We start from the raw sequence: 19162 nt of genomic DNA on the forward strand, positions 1-19162 counted from the left end.
GTGCCACCTTCCAACTTATGAAGGCTTTCACTCATGTCTATATTATCAAGCAGATGGTTTAAATTTGTTGTTCATTACTCAGACAACCCCTTCTTAACCATCACAGCCCCCCCGGTAAAAGTTATACTCCCCTATACTCCCCTCGGGTACGGGTGCCTGCACTCCTGGGATGATATTGTGCTATGTGAACCTTGCAGCCAAACCATGTCATGAGCCCCGAGAGAGGAGGCGCTGGAATGGCACCAGCAGCGGAGGAGAGCACAGCTGCTATTATTTTACATGGAGGAACTATCATGGTTGGCCGAGTAGTGGACAACCCCTTTAATGTGTTCTGGATGATGTATTATTGGAAGGTTTGTTTGGTTTATTTTGTATTTCCAAAAAGGTGAAAAATCTGTATATGATATTCATCCTACATCTTTTATTAAAATACATTAAACAAGTTTCTTTATATTTTTATTTCTCATTTTATCAAAACATTTTCCGACTGAGATATGGATCCACTTCCACAAAAAAAAAAAAAAAATCCTTGACAGGTTGTTATCTTTCTTATGTGTTCACTAGCAGACCGAAAAAGATGGAGGGATGTAGACAGAAGCCTCCCCAATCATAGCTACACAGGGTGTCACATTAGTGGGCTAATCTTTGCACCTCCTCAGGTACGAGCTCGGGTGGGGGGGGGTGGGGGGGTCAGGGGAAAAAGGGCAGTTATCTGTCGACAAATTTTACTTTTTATTAACTAATGATCCGAACATTTCTAACAACGGCTGCAGTCCTGAGAATTATTTACTAGTCATTTATGTATCACGTGAAAAATCTGATCACCCCTCCTACCACCCTAAAATTTGGACATTGGGGAGTGTTGTAAGGCAGATCAAAGGAACAGAAAAAAAGATCTCAAATCTGAGAAGAAGTGATCCAGTGTCTTACTGTTAATTGTGACAGTACACTATCCGTATATACACAAACACATACACACCATAAGTGCAGCAGGGCAGTGCCCAGAATCATGGTCGGACATTCACACACACATTCAGCGCTCTGACACTCTCTGATCTCTTAATTCTCACATTTGGTCCACATGGAAAAAAAAAAAAAAATCCACCTTACAACACTCGTTAGTTAGGGGGGAGATCACCTGCCTCTTCGGTCTTCCCCCACCATTTCCCTGAAGACTTGGTAAATCAGTGGTGTTATCGAAGAGAAATTGTAAAATCTGAAGCGATGTTAACGCCTGGTTTTCGTACAGTTATCACAGAAGTTTGTGCATCGTAGTCAAATTCCAGCTGCACTTCTGAGCCACCTACAAAAGAAAGAAAGAAAGGTTAATAAATGAGCAAGTGTTCCGGTCGCAGACCCGTGGGGGTGCGTACTCCACAATGGCGGCTTAGGCATATAACCGGCAATAGGTTGTCCACTACTTTAGCATTGATCGCTTATCCATAGGATCGGTCAGGGTCTGAGACCCGGCACCCCCGCTGAGCAACCCGTAGAGCTGCACCGTCTCCTGATCGTGGCAGCCTCAGGGTACTGCACATTTGCCTATTGATTTGACTAAAAAAGGTAAATGTGCAGTACCCTGCATGGGGAATCTATGAAAGATATCAATCATGTCAAGGGAGATGCGATTAGGAGAAGATCTGTGGCTGTCATCTCCTGTAGTGTATACGAGGATTTGGGGTACACACCGTAAAATCTCTCTATCGCTTCATTGGGGGACACTGGTAACCATGGGGCTACTCAAGATCAGCAGGACAGGAATCATAGGGGAACAGGAATGAATTAAAGAGGAATCTTTAGCACTAAGGAGTGCTTTTTATTGATGACATGCGAGTCGGAGAGGTTATTAATAAAAAAACAAAACCTTCCCTTTATAATAGGATTCCTCTCTAATCAATAACAAGCTCTCGTTAATAAAAAGATTCCTCTTCTTTAATTCATTCCTGCTCCCTTGATTCCTATCCTGCTGATCTTTGGGAGCCCCACGGTTACATGTGTCCCCCCCAATGAAGCGATAGAGAAAAGGAGATTTTTGTGTACTCACCGTAAAATCTCTCTTAGCCTCTAATTGGGGGACACAGAACCGTGTGTTATGCTGCTGTTCACTAGGAGGCGACACTATGCATAATCTGAAAAAGATTAACTTTGGCTCCTCCTCTGCAGTATACACCCCTGGACGGCGTCAGCCATCTCCAGTTTTGTACAAAAGCATTAGGAGGAACAGAACAATAACAACATAACCATGCCTGTAATAGGGCTACTATGTACGAGCTCAAAGAACAATATGAGAACTTAACCGTAACAACGGCCCGTAAGGGCAACAGGGTGGGAGCTGTGTCCCCCAATTAGAGGCTAAGAGAAAGAGATTTTACGGTGAGTACACAAAAATCTCCTTTACTCTGTCGCCTCATTAGGGGACACAGAACCATGGGACGTTCTAAAGCAGTCCCTGGGTGGGAAGCAATGGACGAATATTGTGCTAGCAGGTCCCTAAACTTGGGGCACTGCCGCCTGCAAAACCCGTCTACCCAGGCTCGCATCCGCTGAGGACTGGGTATGAACACTGTAGTGCTTCGTAAACGTGTGCAGACTAGTTCAAGTGGCCGCCTTACACACTTGTTGTGCCAAAGCTTGGTGCCGAATGGCCCAGGAGGCCCCTACTGCCCGTGTAGAGTGTGCCGTGATACCGGCCAGAAGAGGGGAACTGTTAAGTCGGTAGGCCTCATGTATGGTGGACTTGATCCACCTGGCAAGGGTAGCCTTGGAAGCCGGCAGTCCCTTGCGACCGCCTTCCGGAAGAATGAAGAGAGAATCAGACTTCCGGAAGGGAGCAGTCCTGGACACGTAAATCCGCAATGCTCTGACGAGGTCAAGCGTATGCAGAGCCTTCTCCACTCTATGAACCGGGACCGGGCAAAGGGATGGCAGTGAAATTTCCTCATTGAGGTGGAAGTTGGACACAACCTTCGGAAGGAAGGATGGTACTGTACGGAGAACCACCTTGTCCTGGTGAAAGGCTAGGAAAGGCCGTCTGCAGGAAAGTGCTGACAATTCAGACACTCTGCGTAACGAGGTGATTGCCACTAGAAAAAACACTTTCTGTGACAGAATGCAGAGTGGAACTTCTTTAAGGGGTTCGAAGGGTGGTGCCTGCAATGCTGTCAGGACGAGATTGAGGTCCCACGTGTCCAGCGGACTTTTGTAGGGAGGAACCAATCGGGAAACTCCCTGGAGGAAAGTCCTTACTTGCGGTTTGGTAGCAATGCGCCTTTGAAAAAGGACTGAAAGCGCTGACACCTGACTCTTAAGCGAGCCTATGGATAGCTTGGCGTCTAGGCCCGATTGAAGAAAACTTAGGACCTTCGGGAGAGAACAAGGGAGTGGGACTTGTCCATGAGATTCGCAACAGGAAAAGAAAGCTCTCCAGGATCGATAATAAATCTTGGCGGAGGCTGGCTTCCGTGCCCTGATCATGGTCGCAATGACTTCCGGTGAAAACCCTGCCTGGGTTAGAATCCAGGTTTCAAGGGCCATGCCGTCAAACTGAGAGCCCCTGAATTCTGATGGTAGAACGGACCTTGAGACAGAAGGTTGTGACGGTCGGGTAAACGCCAGGGGGTATCTGCCGTAAGTTGAACGATGTCTGCGTACCTTGTACGTCTGGGCCAATCTGGCGCGATGAGGATGGTTGGAACTCCCTCTTGTTTGATCTTCCTCACGACCCTGGGGATCGGGGAGGGGTGGAAAAATGTACAGGAGTTGGAACTGGGACCAGTCCTGGACCAGGGCATCTGCTCCGAGCGACCGCGGGTCGTGTGTCCTGGCCATGAAATTGGGGACCTTGGTATTGAGATGGGATGCCATTAGGTCCACATCCGGGGTTCCCCAGCGTTGACAGATCTGGTAAAAAATCTCGGGATGGAGAGACCACTCCCTCGAGTCCATTCCTTGCCTGCTGAGGAAGTCGGCTTCCCAGTTTTCTACACCCGGAATGTGGACCGCAGAGAGTACAGACCTCGTGTCTTCCGCCCAGTGGAGGATATGTGCCACTTCTCTCATCGCCTGGGCGCTGCGGATCCCGCCTTGGTGATTCACGTATGCCACAGCCGTGGCATTGTCCGACTGTATCCGTATGTTCGAGGCTGCAAGCAGGTGATGAAAGGCTCTCAGTGCCAGGAAGAGGGCCCGGATTTCCAGGACATTGATGGGCAAGGTCGCTTCCCTTGGTGACCACTTGCCTTGTGCCCTGTGATGTAGGTGCACCGCCGCCCAGCCTGTCAGGCTTGCATCTGTAGTCAGGATCTTCCATTGACCTGAGAGAAAGAGTTTTCCTCGTGCAAGCGAGGTTGGCTTGAGCCACCAATGCAGGGACCTCCTGGTTGACGACGTCAACCGGAAGTCCCTGTCGAGGGAGAAGGGATTCCTGTCCCAAGATCTGAGTATGGCTAGTTGAAGAGGCCTGAGGTGAAACTGGGCAAATGGCACTGCCTCTATTGCTGCTGCCATCCTGCCGAGGACTCTCATGGCAAACCGGAGAGATCGGGGAGGACTGTGGAGGAGTGTACGAACTCCCAGACGGATGGCCAGTGTCTTGTCCTTGGGAAGGAGCACCAGGCCCCTGGAGGTGTCAAATAGCATTCCCAGGAAGGGTAGAATCTGACACGGGGTAGTCGACGATTTTTTAGGTTGACTAACCATCCCAGACGACTCAGTGTGTCTATTGTGATTGAGACACTGACCTCGCAGTCCTTGAAGATGGAAGACTTGATGAGGAGGTCGTCCAGGTACGGGACGACTAGAATGCCTCTTGAGTGCAGAACGTCCATGGTGGCTGCCATGACTTTGGTAAACGTTCTTGGAGCCGTGGCGAGTCCGAACGGAAGGGCGACAAACTGGTAGTGGTTTTGGTTTACCGCGAACCTGAGAAACCTTTGATGGGCGGGAGCAATTGGTATGTGCAGATATGCATCTTGTATGTCTATGGAAGCAAGGTATTCTCCCTGCTCCATGGACGCAATGATGGACCGGAGGGACTCCATGCGGAAATGACGGACCCGTACATATTTGTTGAGCCGTTTTAGGTCTAGTATGGGCCGAACGCTGCCTCCTTTCTTGGGAACTACGAACAGATTGGAGTAGAACCCTCGGAATCTTTCGTTCGCGGGAACCGACACCACGACTCCTGCTTGAAGGAGAGAGGAGACCGCTTGGTGGAAGGCACGAGCCTTGTCTGATGGTGTTGGAGGGGTAGAGAGGAAGAACCGATTCGGTGGAGTGGAAGTGAACTCTATCTTGTATCCGGAAGACACTATTTCCCTGACCCACCTGTCTTCTGTAATAGGCAGCCAGACTTGTTGAAAGAACAAAAGTCGCCCGCCTACTGGTGGGGTGTCGTCCGGAGTTCGTGAGTCATGATGAAGCGAAGTTCTGAGGTTTTCCTCCCTTGGGTTTCGCTTGGCCTGCTTTCGACTGCCAAGTCCTGTCCGGTCTCTGCGCCGTCCTTGGGTTGTCCCTGCGTGGATAGTGGTTCCGGTTTAGCGCTGGGTGCGAGACGGACCAGCCCGAGGAATTCCGAAAGGATCGGAATCGTGTCTGGTTTCTTCGTTTAAACGTGCGCTTCGGTTTTAGTTGAGGGAGAAAGGTACTCTTACCCCAAGTGGCATTGGCTATCATTGTGTCCAACTTTTCGTCGAAAAGCCTTCCAGTAAGGTACGGAAGATGCGTGAGGGACTTCTTTGAGGCCGCATCCGCTTTCCATTCTCGCAACCAGAGGATACGCCGAATCGTAATGGCCTTCGCCGCTATCCCCGCCAGATCTCTTGCTGAGTCTAGGGCTGCGTGACGCATGTAGTCTGCTACCACTGCTACCTGGACCGCTTGGTCCGAGAGCCCGGCATTTGGAACTTGAAGACTCTCCTGTAGTTTGTTGGCCCAAGCCAGGATGGCTTTGGCTGCCCAAACTGAAGCAAACGCAGGGGCCAGGGAGGCCCCTGCTGCTTCGAAAATGGAACGAGCCATGCGTTCTACTTGCCGGTCTGCTGCGTCCCTGAGGGTTGAGCTGTCTGGCAGAGAGAGTAAGGTCTGCGCTGCTAGTCTAGATACCGGGGGTCCACCTCGGGCGTATCTGTCCACTGTTTGGTGTCTGTGAGAAGGGGTACTTCGCTTCCAAATATTTGCGATTGGCAAATTTTTTCTCAGGCTGCGAAAACTGTTTAGTAAGTATCTTCTGGAACTCATGGTGATTAAGGAACACCTTAGGTGGTTTCTGAACACTTTCAAAACAAATCTTATGTTCTGGGGCTTCCGAGACTGGCTCTGAAATTTCCAGCACCCGATGAATGGCAGAGACTATGTCCTCAACTAGCGCTGTATTGCTAGGGGGGGAGGTACCACGGACCTCTCCGTTTCGTTGTCCGAATCGGAGTCACAGATGCCTTCCGAATCCTGTGTATCGCTAAGGTGATCCCTGGTGGGCGACCTGGGGCGGGGGTCTTCTGTGGTGAACTGCATTGTCTGTCTCTGACAGGGGACTGCCTAGGAGACCTGGAATGACGGTGTCTCTCCCTGGGATGGGATGACCTTGTGCTATAGGACAACTCAGGCGATCGTGACCTGTGGGTCCGCTTACGTCTGTGAGTAGGAAGCAGCATGTCCCTGAGACAAGCTGTCCGTTTGCTGGGTAACGTTCATAGCCGGGACCCGACCCTGCAGAGCTTGCAGCAATGTGGTGGTTAAGTTATCTATGGACTGAGTCATAGACTGTGACATCTGAGTAGCCCATTCCGGCGTGGTATCTGACACTGGAGCGTTGGTAGGTACTGCCTGGGGTTCTGACCCAGAGCTCTGGATGCAATCCCGGCAGTGCGGATATGTGCTGCCACTGGGGAGCGTGGCTTTGCAGGCTGTGCAGAATGCATAGAAACATTCCTGCCTGGTTCTCTTTCTTGAGCCCGGCATAGTGCACAGAGGCTGGCTATCAGGGATCCTACAGGGGTGGCTACGCAGAGGGAACCCACAGAGAGCCTTATAGGAAGTATGGATTCACAGCTGAGTAAAGAGAACCCAGCTGTGATCTTACCCCACCAGTGTGCCTCTAGGTCCAACGCCGACAGATCCCCGTTCTGTGCCCCCCGGAGACTGTTGTGGTTCTCCTCTGCTGAAGGCGTCCGTTATCAGGGTGTCTGCAGCCAGAAAAATGGCCACCGGGACGCTGAGGAGAGGAAGGAGGGGGCGGAGAGTTGAAAAGGGCACGCTGGGCTATGTAGAAACGCGCCCTTTCTGCCTCGATCCGCCCCCTCTATGACACTCTAGTGTGTCATTTTAGTCATCCGGGGGGCGGGCCGGGAGAAGGCGACGGCTTCAGCTAGGCCAAAGCCGCGGTCTCAAGTAGAGGCCTGATGCCCAGGAGGGCTCCAGAGCGGCGCGGTAGTCTGGGAGGGGGTCGGATTTGTACCAGACCCCCCCGGAATGGGCGACTACCTAGCGGTGGGGGCAGCAGGGGTAGCGGTTCCTGTGTGTGGGGTCCCTGGAGCCACTGCTGCTGCAGAGACAGGGGAGCAGAAAGCCCTGTCTCTGCTGTGCCACGTCTGCCTGCACCATCCCCCGGCCTTCACAGGATCCCACAGCTGGTCTGGGGTCCCTGGATGCTGCAGTGCCTATTCTCCGACCCTACCTGCGGCGTCTTCACCTAATGCCCCCTGCGGGGGATTAGGGAGGGTGCGTCTGTCACCGTCAGGGGGTCTTCATCCTCGCCTCAACCTCAACCCAGACCCCAAAGGGGTTGGGGAAGGAGGGGGGTCTCAACTTCGCACCAGTACCCGAGGGACTGGGGAAGGAGCGACATGGGGAATAGCAGTCTCCACTTCAACTGGGCACCCCTAAAAAGGGGGCCAAGGAAGGAGCCATGCCGGGAGTCTCGCTGGAGACCCACTTTTCTTCATCTGTATTTCCGGACGAAAAAAGGAAAAAACGGAAGAAAAAAAAGGTGTGCCTCCTTGCGACACTAAGCAAAAACTGGAGATGGCTGACGCCGTCCAGGGGTGTATACTGCAGAGGAGGAGCCATAGTTAATCTTTTTCAGATTATGCATAGTGTCGCCTCCTAGTGGACAGCAGCATAACACACGGTTCTGTGTCCCCCAATGAGGCGACAGAGTAATAACCCTTTAAATCTCATTCACCATGCCGCAGTGCCCATCTGCTGTATGCAGCCAAATGGGGTCATAACCTCTAATTCTAAATACATTTTTCAATCCATTTCTTCCTATGTAATGCAGCTATCAAAGCACCGTACACACCATGCTGTACTGTCTATACAGAGAGAACAGAAAAATTATATATAACTCTAAGGAATAGTTTCCTACAGATGAGCGCTCACCTGGCTGATGTAAGGTTATGTTCTTTGGCTTTGTTGCTCCAATTATCACGACACGCTCCAACCAACTGGGGGTCTCAAACTTTCCATTAAGATCCAGGGAGCTGGTAAAAGACAGATTATGTTACACAAGTACCAATTAGGCCATGTTCACACATTCAGTATTTTCCATCAGTATTTGTAAGCCAGAATAAGGAGAGGAACAATCAGAGGAAAAATATAATAGAAACACGTCACCACTTCTGTCTTTATCACCCTCTCCTGGATTTGGCTTACAAATACAGGCAGTGTGAACGTGGCCTTACTCAGATCCCGCCATTTCTTCTGATCACGTCTCCATCATACTGACGTTACTCAGCCTCACCTTGATGTCAGTTTTCCATGGCTATAGCTGAATTTTCTGTATAAGAACTCATTTTGTTGGTAACTGAAGCTGTGACCATCATCCAAGTACAGTTCACCTTGGGCTTCCCCCTAAAACAAGGGGAAAGATCTGCTGCTTATAGGAAAGTCATAGACAAAGTGCCTAAGAGGTTCCGTTAGATGATGGCATCAGCCGTAGAACGACCACCCAGAAATGTCCAGTTCACTCACCTGCAGATTCAGGGCCACGTGCAGAGTAAACGGATCATCTTGCATACAATCTGAGGAACGTCTGGCTCGATCCTTCCGAGGGATTATAGACCCACCGCGCTGAAACACTGGGATCTGGAAAAGTCACAAGGACAAACACAAATTATCAGGAGCTCTGAATGCCAAGAAAGCAGAAGTACATGTTTTACTAGTTAATAATAAAGAAATAATCCACAAAAATATTTTTCTTACAGTCGCCATATTCTGAGATCATTTTTCAGTCTTTTTATTCCATTTCTTTTTTGGAGGAAATCTGATGTGACCACAGATTCTGCCATTTTTTGTTTCCCATTTTGATGTTCACTGTATGCGATAACTATTCTAATATTTTATAATTTCAGGAAAATATGTACGCAGTGATAGCATATCATTTTTTTTTTCTCCTCTAATATTTAGGGAAAGGGAGCATATAAAAGGGAATCTGTCAGCGGGACTTCACGCCTCCAGACTATTCATATATGCATATGTAGCCGTTTCAAAAACAAGTCCAGCAATATCTTCACATGGCCAGTTCATTCCTCTGTTACTGAGAAATCAGTGTTTGAATTGATATGTAAATAAGACTGAAGAGCTATGGTAGATCTGAAAGCCTCTGTCACTCCAGCTCTATTCCCTGCCCAGTGCTGCTTCCTCCTGCTTTACTGTGATAAAATGAAAACCTGGCACTCAACTTAATGCTTAGTGAGTCGATTTATTGTAGCACCAGAAAACGTTTCGGTCGATATTGACCTTCATCAGTTACGTGCTAGTATGACTGAGTATAGTTTAAAGGAGGGCGCTTATTACGAGTTTCACTGGAAAGCCGAAAACATGGATTTTTGTGATAACTCACCGTAAAATCCTTTTCTCCGAGACGCTCATTGGGGGACACAGGTACTGTGGGTGTATGCTACTGCCGCCTGGAGGCTGATACTAAGTGAAAAAAAGAGGTTAGCTCCTCCTCCGCCATATACACCCTCGGCCCTGACTGCGGGCGGAAACCAGCTTGGTGCAAAAGCAGTAGGAGATCAAACAAAAATTAGACAACATCAACCTTAATGCAGGCAACAACCTGTCTAGAAATAATCACCCTAATCTCATACAGAGAGCATATTAAATAAACAGAAGCCAACTTGGCCATCAGGGTGGGTGCTGTGTCCCCCAATGAGCGTCTCGGAGAAAAGGATTTTACGGTGAGTTATCACAAAAATCCATGTTTCTCCTTCGCCTCATTGGGGGACACAGGTACTGTGGGACGTCCTAAAGCAGTCCCTGGGTGGGAAGTTGACTCACCGATCCAAGCTACATGCACCTCCTGTCTAAAGATGCGCCACCGCTGCTTGGAGAATCCTTCTACTCAGGCTCGCATCCACTGAAGCCTGAGTATGGATATTGTAATGTTTAGTAAACGCGTGCAGGCTGGACCAGGTTGCTGCCTTGCAAACCTGTTCCGCCGAAGCCTGGTGCTGAAGCGCCCAAGAGGCGCCCCCTGCCCGAGTAGAGTGTGCTCTGATCCCTGCTGGAATCGGCGCGCTTCCTATGCGGTAGGACTCCTGAATAGCCAAACAAATCCATCAGGCTATGGTCGATTTTGAGGCAGCAAGTCCCTTCCTGTGACCTTCAGGGAGCACGAACAGCGCGTCTGACTGACGAAAGGGTGCTGTCCACGACATGTACCCCCTGAGTGCTCTCACCAGGTCCAAAGTATGAAAGGCCTTTTCCACACGGTGTACCGGTGATGGACAAAAAGAGGGCAAGACAATATCCTCATTAATGTGAAACGAGGAAACGACTTTTGTCAAAAAAAGGAGGAGCTGGTCTAAGAACCACCTTGTCCTTGTGAAAGGTCAGAAACGGGGCTCGACAAGCTAGTGCTGCCAGCTCAGAGACCCGCCTGATTGATGTTATAGCTACCAGGAACACCACCTCCCAGGAAAGGTCTGACAAAGACATCCTGAATCGGCTCAAATGGAGCTTCCTGCAGAACACTTAGGACCAGGTTAAGGTCTCAGGCGTCCATAGGTGCCTTATAGGGAGGTACCAAGTGGGAGACCCACTGGATGAAAGTCCTTACTTGCAGGTTGGTCGCAATCCTGCGCTGAAAAAGGATGGATAAAGCCGATAACTGTCTCCTGAGAGAACTGGGGGCCAAGCCTGAGTCTGTGCCAGACTGGCGAAAAACTAAGATGTTAGGGACAGAGAATCTCAGTTGAGAATAACCGTGGCGTCGGCACCATGCAAAGAAAAACTTTCCAGGTGTGGTGGAAACTTCGTGGCGAGGTAGGATTCCGGGTGCTAACCATTGTAGCAACCACTTCGTGCCCAAACCCCACCTGAGTCCGAATTTAAGATTCAACGGACAAACAGTCAAACCCAGGGCCCCCAAGTTCGGGGCAGATCGGCCCCTGAGAAAGTAGATCTGGGCGTTCTGTTAGTCGCCATGACACGGTGGCGAGCAGCTGCATTAGATTTGCATACCACGCCCGACAAGGCCAGTCTGGGGCCAGCAGAATTGCTGGCACCCCCTCTGCCTTGATCTTCTTGATGACCCTCAGAAGTAGTGGCAGCAGGAAAAATAGGTATGTGAGGCAAAACAGGTTCCATGGCAGAACCAGCGCATCCACGGCGATTGCCTGCGGGTCCCGGGACCGGGCGACCAATACGGACACCTTGGCGTTGACCCTGGAAACCATCAGATACACATCCGGTGTTCCCCACCGTTGGCAAATCTGCTGAAAGACCTCGGAGTGCAATGACCATTCCCCGGACGCAAGTCCCTGTCGGCTGAGGAAGTCTGCCACCCAGTTTTCTACACTCGGGATGTGGACCGCCGATATCACTGAGCGGCTCCTCTCGGCCCAGTGAAGAACGTGCCCTACCCCGTGCATGGTTGCCCTGCTGCGGGTGCCTCCTTGGTGATTTATGTAAGCCACCGTCGTGGCGTTGTCCGACTGGATTCGGACTGGACGGCCTGATAGATGGTGATGAAAACGTTGCAGAGTAAACCGGATTGCCCGTATCTGCAACAAGTTGATCGGGAGGCGTGCCTCCTGCGGCGACCACCGTCCCTGGGTCGTGTGGTGGCGAAAAACCGCTCCCCAGCCGAAGAGGCTGGCGTCGGTTGTGACCACCAGCCACTGATCTGGGGGAAAGGGTACCCCTGAAGAAGGGAGGAACTGGTTGTCCACCACTCTAGTGATTGTCTGACCTGAGAGGACAACCGGCATCGGTGATCGAGCGTGGACAGGTTCTTGTCCCAGGATGACAAGAGGGCGAGCTGCAGGGGGCGAAGGTGAAACTGGGCGAACGGGGGTCGCTTCCATCGCCGCCGCCATTTTTTCCTATAATCCTCATGCAGGAAACGGATGGTGTGAGGGACTGGTTGGCGCAATACTAGCACCCCCTGCCGGCTAGGGCCTTGTCTCGAGGGAGAATTATCAACCCTCGGAACGTGTCAAAGACCATCCCTAAGAAGGAAATCCTCTGGGTTGGGACAAGGGATGACTTCTATACGTTGACCAACCACCCTAAACGGGCAAGAGTATCTAGCGTGATGCTGACACTTTCCTCGCATGCCCGCCTTGAAGGGCTCTTGACCAAGAGGTCGTCTAATTAAGGCAATACGACTATGCCCCGGGAGTGCAGGATGGCCATGGGGACTGCCATGACCCTTGTGAACTCTCTGGGGGCAGTGGCTAGCCCGACGGGCAGCAAATTGAAAGTGTAGACCGTTGATGACGAAGCATAGAAACCTTGATGCAGAGGGAAACTGAGGATATGCAGACAGGCGTCCTGGCTATCGATAGAGGCCAAGTACTCTTCCTGCCCCATCGCCGACATAACTGAACGGATAGACTCCCTCTGGAACTGTCTGATCCTGATAAATTTGTTCAGGAGCTTTAGTTCCAAAACGGGCCTGACCGACCTGTCCTTTTTGGGGACTGCAAACAGGTTGGAATAGAAGCCCCGAGTTTTCCGGTACTGGAAAGAAGACTCCATTGTGGCTGAGCGAATTGATGGCTCCTAGTAGCGCCTTTGTCCGGCTATCCACCTTGGTAAGACGGGAAAGAAAAAAAAAAAAAAAAAAAATAGAATTTGTCAGGTACCCCCAAGACTATCTTGTACCCCGTGGACACCAGCTCTCTCACCCATGTGTCGAGCGCGACATTGAGCTAGGCGTGGTGGAACCAGAGTAGGCGACCGCCAACCTTGTTGGTGTCGCCTGGCAGATGCCCTGAGCCATTTGGCTGCAGATCTTTGGGAAATGGATCCTCTTGACCTGGATTGGTTAGCCCGCATTCTGCCCAATGGGTTGGCTCTATATGAGACCTGTCGGTCCCTATTCTGGTTGGGGCGCCCTGACGCGGCGTAATTAGCCGCTGTTGCCCACCCGGGGTTGCGACAGGCCCGAAAAATGCGCCTGAAACTGGTGACGAAACAGCGGTTTGACCTTTTGTTGAGGAAGAAACAACGCTCTTGCCTCCTGTGGAGTCGGAGATAAGCTGATCTAACCTCTCTCCAAACAGATGGCCACACTGGTATGGTAGCGCTGTCACTGACTTCTTTGAGGCCGAATAGGCCCGCCATGCCCTAAACCATAGAGCTCTCCTAATGGAGATTGCATCTTCGGCCGCAAGTGCCGCGCAGTTGGCCGCATCTAAAGATGCATTGATCAAGTAGTCCCCCGCCATGGCTATTTGATTTATGATTTCTGATACTTCAGCTGGTAGGTCTATGTCTTGCAAGGCTCTATTCAACGATTCTGACCAAGAAATCATGGCCTTGACTACCCACGTTGCTGCAAACGAGGGAGAGAGTGCTGATCCCGATGCCTCAAAACACTGAGCGAGCCAAGTTCTCTATGAGACGATCCGTGGGATCCTTAATAGAAGAACCACTAGGTACTGATAGTAGAGCTTTCCAAACGTGACACAGGTGGATCCACCGTTGGAGATTCTGTCCACTTTTTACAGAGATCCGGGGCCAAAGGATACCTCGCCTCTGTGTCGTTGCGCTATGTCCTCAAATTCAGTGTGAGTGCAAAATACTCTAGGGGGACGCTTGACTCGTTTAAATGACACCTTATGGCTCAAAGCCAGAGTGGAATCATCCTCAATCCCCAGCGTCTGGTTGACTGCTTCTATGAGACTGTCAACAGTTTCCTGACCCCCCGGCGTATCAAGGTCAAGGGGTTCGTCCGAGTGGTAGTCCGAGCCCTGCGAGCTCATGGATGCCGAGGCACCGGATGAAACGGGAGACGCCGTGTGGGTTCGTTTCCCTGGGTCGGCCTGGAGTGAGAGTGGCCCCTGCAGGCCGGAGGCTCCTGTGAGGTAGGGGACCCCTCTAAGACAGGCGAGCCACTGTCCCTGCCCCTATCTGAGGCCTGAAGGGACTCAATTGATCTCGTGACGCCATGGATTGCGACAGTGATAACGCCCATTCCGGGGGACCTGGTACCCTGGGCTCGGTCGCAGGGGAGGGCTCCTGGGTGCAATCGGACTCGCAGGCTTCGCATACTCGCTTGGTCTACGCCTGCGGAAAAGCGGACCGACAGGAGATGCAAGCAGCGTATAAAAACGTATGCGTCTTAGGTTTTCCTGACATGCTGTACCCGTCAGACCTCCGTGCTGAAAACACCGCCGGGGGAGGGCGCTCTTCGTTTCTCTTAGCGGCACTCTGTGGGGCTAGGGGGCAGCACTTACTCCAGTCCTGTGTCCCGTGTCCTGGCGTGCAAGACACTGCGGGCGGGCCCCCGGAAGAAGAAAGGGATCCTGGGGGCGGTACTTCCAAGTGCGGCCTAGCTTCGGCCTGAAGCCGGGGCCTAAATTTCTTCGGCGTCCGCCCAGGCCACAGGGCAGCTGCAACGCCGGGGGCGGGGATTTCCGGCCGCGGCCTAGCAACGGCTGAAGCCGCGGCCTTGATTTCACTATCTGCCCGGGGGCCAGAACCAAGGCCGGGAACCGATCCGTTCCTTCCAGAAGCACCCATCTCTGCTCACCCAGAAGTTAAGCGCCGCTGCAGGAGCCCTCCCCGGCCATCCTCCTCCATCCAGCTCAGGTAGAGGGGAGGGGAGGCTATATGAAAAAAAAGGACGGTGCAGGCACCCTAACTCCATCTAACCCTTTGCAAGGGTGAGGAGAGTGACCGTCCGCCGCCTTGCCGCACCGCAGTCTTAGCATTGGTGGGACAGTGGGGGCCGCACGGACTACACCTGAGCCTCTGTGCAGCCTAGGGTTTCAATACGCCAGGGTGGACAGGGATAAGTCCGGCATCATGTCCCACGGTGCGGGAGAGGATGCATGGAGGTACACTCACACGTGCTCGCCCGTTGTAGGTTGGGGGAGATCGGCCCCTTTCATTAGGGTCCGTCGCCCGTATCTCACCTCCGTGGTTTGACAATATCCCACGCTGCGGGAGAGGATACGTGGAGGGATACTCGCATGTGCTCGCCCGTTGTTGGTATGGGGAGATCGGACCCCTTCAATAGGATCCGTCGCCCCTAGCTCATCTTTATGCGAAAAAAAGGACAAAAAACCCTGGTTGCGGGAGAGGATACGTGGAGGGATACTCGCAAGTGCTCGCCCGTTGTTGGTTTGGGGAGATCGGACCCTTTCAATAGGGTCCGTCGCCCCTGTCTTATCTTCATGGGAAAAAAGAAAATCAGCCTGGGAAACAGACAGACGTGTGCCTCCAACGGACACTAAGCATGAACTGATTTCCGCTCGCAATTAGGGCGAGGGTGTATACGGCGGAGGAGGAGCTAACCTCTTTTTTTCACTTAGTGTCAGCCTCCAGGCGGCAGTAGCATACACCCACAGTACCTGTGTCCCCCAATGAGGCGAAGGAGAAAATCAAGAGTGCTGCTGTAATGCAGAATAATCTTAATGAATGGCAGTGTAAGCGCAGCCTGGTCCTCCTGGACGCGGGTAAACACCGGCTTTCCAGTGAAACTCATAATAAGCGCTGATTTCACAGGAATGGATCAATGGACTGGGCATGTAAAAGGTATTGCTGGACTTGCCTTTGAAAGCGCTACATGCAGTCTAAGGCTACTTTCACAGTGTTTTTTAGCGCTGCGCTTCGTTCGCAATAGAAACGCATGCAAAAAAAAAAAAACGCATCATGCGTTTTGCATGCGTTTGTGTTTTTTAGGCGAATGCGTTTTAACCAGTTTCTAACCATGTTAACTCTTAAAACGCATGCGATTTTAAACGCAGACGTGCGCATGCACACGCCTGCGTTCCCATAGACTGTAATGCGTTATTTTGTCGCATTCCGTGCGCATGCGTTTTTTGTTTTTTTTACACAGTTGGACGGACCCAAAAATGCAACAGGTTGCGTCCGGCGCGCCTAGGCGCACACTACAAAAAACCGCATGCGCACGAAAACCCATACGAACGCATGCAAACGCTAGACCATGCGCCCGCCATGTTGAACAAAGGGGCGCATAGACGCGCCCGATGCTCTGCGCTAAAAAACACGTGTGAAACCAGCCTAAGTGATGATCTATGTGTATAGTAACGTGGCAGAAATGGGGCCACGGTAACCCATCAACACCCTCCGATCGCATAGCACACTGGCAGATAGATCGGAGAGCTGCCATATTTGGTAGCTTTTAAATGCCGTCATCTCTACTGACTGTGGCATTTAAGATGTTGACCTGTTGTGATCAGAGCTACCTATATACAGAAGATGTTGTTAAGTGCTTAAGAACGCGCATCAGCTCATCTATCACGGTAATGATACTCACTGAACTCATGGTGACCGACTGGTAGAACTTATGAGGAGACTTGTACTGCTGATATGTGTGGACATCATACCAGACCTGTGAAGAGTTACCAGGGGTCAGCAACATGTGTGTGATCCTTGGAGGCTACAATCACAATGATGGACTGGTGCACTCACTTCTCCGGTCCCAGGAAGATAGATCTGCACTCCGCGAGCATTGCTCTCTGTTACAGGGTGCACCAGAAGTCCAGAGCCTGCACAATGTTCATAAGCAGAACCAAACATTACAGGCGCTACCGAAATACCATAATATCTACAAATAATAATGGCGTATATTTCGCTTTTCAAAAAAACAAAGTAATTATAGGGGTTTTCCACATACAAAGAAGGGGTGACAACATGGTGGCAAGACACAAATAGAACGTCTCCGGGTCCATCGGTGACGTCTTGACAAAAGCGAACATCACGGCTGCATCCACTCACGTGGCTCAGCTGCTGTGCTGAAACACACGACATGAGTCACTTAGCTCGGTGATTGGCCGCAGCTGTGCTGCGCGCTTCAGTTGTGACGTCACCGTTGCAGCCCAAAGAAGCGGTGAAAAACCAGTGATGGGACCTGGAGAGGGGCAAATACTGTGATTGCTGGCTGCCAACCAAGCAATTGATTGGGCACCACTTTTGTGAAAGTGAAAAACCACTTTAAGTGTCAAAATAAAGACTCCTAGAGTTGATAAGAGAGGTACATATGCACAGACGTGGATAATCGGCTCACCCAATAAATACTGGTCGTCCATCGCAAATGTGGAGACGTCTGATGGAAAGTCGATCCAGAGAGCCCTAAAATATACAAAGCCTCCATATTTAGATCACTACTGACATCTGCTTTCCATGATTTCTAATGTTAAAAGGACGCTGACATCGCCAGCGACATCGCAGCGCTGCAGCCAAGCACTGAACTCAGCGATGTCGGCTGTGTCTCCCGGCAGTTAGGTGATCAGTTCACAATCTTAATCCTTAAAATGAGACAGAACTGTTCCAGGTGAAACAGAGCGCGTCGGTACTGGTAGAGGACCAAGGACTAAAGGGGGGGACAAACCCTCTAAACCCCACATTTCTATCCCCCCCCAGTTTCCCAGCATTGAACAATCCCCTCACCTCATTACGGGCTCGCCATCACGATGTGCGGAGTAGAACAGTGTATACCAGTATGGAAGGAGCGCGTATCTTTCCTGTAGGGCTTCACGTATAATATCTGCATTGGTTTCTCCGTGTAACCAGGGCTCACGTCGAGGTGTGTCCAAATGCGCGTGAGCACGGAAGAAAGGCTGATATGCCCCGGCCTGGTACCAGCGGACAAGCAGTTCAGTTTCGGGGTTCTTGAAAAAACCGCCAACATCCGCTGTAAAAGTTGAAGCAGACTATAGTTTATAATCACTTACTATTCATATATCGCTAATATAATCCAGGGCGCAACTGATTGCAATACGGATGACCTAGTAATGATGTTACTTGTAGGTTCCACTTGTCTTTAACCGTGCAGCCACATGGACTACACTGTGGCATGAAGCAGATTTGTTCTATTGATTAACCCCTTCATGACCCAGCCTATTTTGACCTTAATGACCTGGCCATTTTTTGCAATTCTGACCAGTGTCCCTTTATGAGGTAATAACTCTGGAACGCTTCAACGCATCCTAGCGATTCTGAGATTGTTTTTTCGTGACATATTGGGCTTCATGTTAGTGGTAAATTTAGATCGATAATTTTTGCGTTTATTTGTGAAAAAAATCAGAAATTTGGCGAAAATTTCGCAATTTTCAAATTTTGAATTTTTATTCTGTTAAACTAGAGAGTTATGTGACACAAAATAGTTACTAAATAACATTTCCCACATGTCTACTTTACATCAGCACAATTTTGGAAGCAAAATATTTTTTTGTTAGGAAGTTATAAGGGTTAAAAGTTGACCAGTGATTTCTCATTTTTACAACAAAATTTACAAAACCATTTTTTTTTAGGGACCACCTCACATTTGAAGTCACTTTGAGGGGTCTATATGGCAGAAAATACCCAAAAGTGACACCATTCTAAAAACTGCACCCCTCAAGCTACATTCAAGAAGATTATTAACCCTTTAGGTGTTTCACAGGAACTAAAGCAACATGGAAGGAAAAAAAGGACATTTTAATTTTTCCAACCAAAATTTTCTTTCAGCATCAATTTCTTCATTTTCACATGGGCAACAGGATAAAATGGATCCTAAAATTTGTTGGGCAATTTCCCCTGAGTACACCGATACCTCATATGTGGTCAAAAACCACTGTTTGGGCGCACGGCAGGGCTCAGAAGGGAAGGAGTGCCATTTGACTTTTTGAATGGAAAATATGCTGGAATATTTAGCGCTTGCCATGTCGCGTTTGGAGAGTCGCTGTGTGCCTAAACACTGGAG

The 19162-nt window shown here is 50.4% G+C and overlaps 1 protein-coding gene across 4 annotated transcripts in view; it reads right to left on the reverse strand.

Annotated features, from left to right (window-relative positions):
• Positions 1–439: 439 nt before the first annotated feature.
• LOC141058419 (neutral alpha-glucosidase AB-like) overlaps positions 440–19162 on the reverse strand; it is a 44191-nt gene continuing 25468 nt past the window's right edge. For all 4 annotated transcript variants that reach the window (XM_073554668.1, XM_073554670.1, XM_073554669.1 and 1 more), the window contains 8 exons: positions 17869–18112; positions 17486–17550; positions 16891–16967; positions 16736–16810; positions 8968–9081; positions 8738–8847; positions 8377–8477; positions 440–1303 (listed from right to left, as the gene is read on the reverse strand). In XM_073554668.1, the coding sequence (XP_073410769.1) occupies positions 1194–1303; positions 8377–8477; positions 8738–8847; positions 8968–9081; positions 16736–16810; positions 16891–16967; positions 17486–17550; positions 17869–18112 (896 nt within the window). In that variant the 3' untranslated portion in view covers positions 440–1193. The remainder of the gene's footprint in view (positions 1304–8376; positions 8478–8737; positions 8848–8967; positions 9082–16735; positions 16811–16890; positions 16968–17485; positions 17551–17868; positions 18113–19162) is intronic.

The sequence above is a fragment of the Dendrobates tinctorius genome, unplaced genomic scaffold, assembly GCF_039654945.1.
Source record: "Dendrobates tinctorius isolate UK_male_01 unplaced genomic scaffold, ASM3965494v1 ptg000211l, whole genome shotgun sequence".
NCBI lineage: Eukaryota > Metazoa > Chordata > Amphibia > Anura > Dendrobatidae > Dendrobates > Dendrobates tinctorius.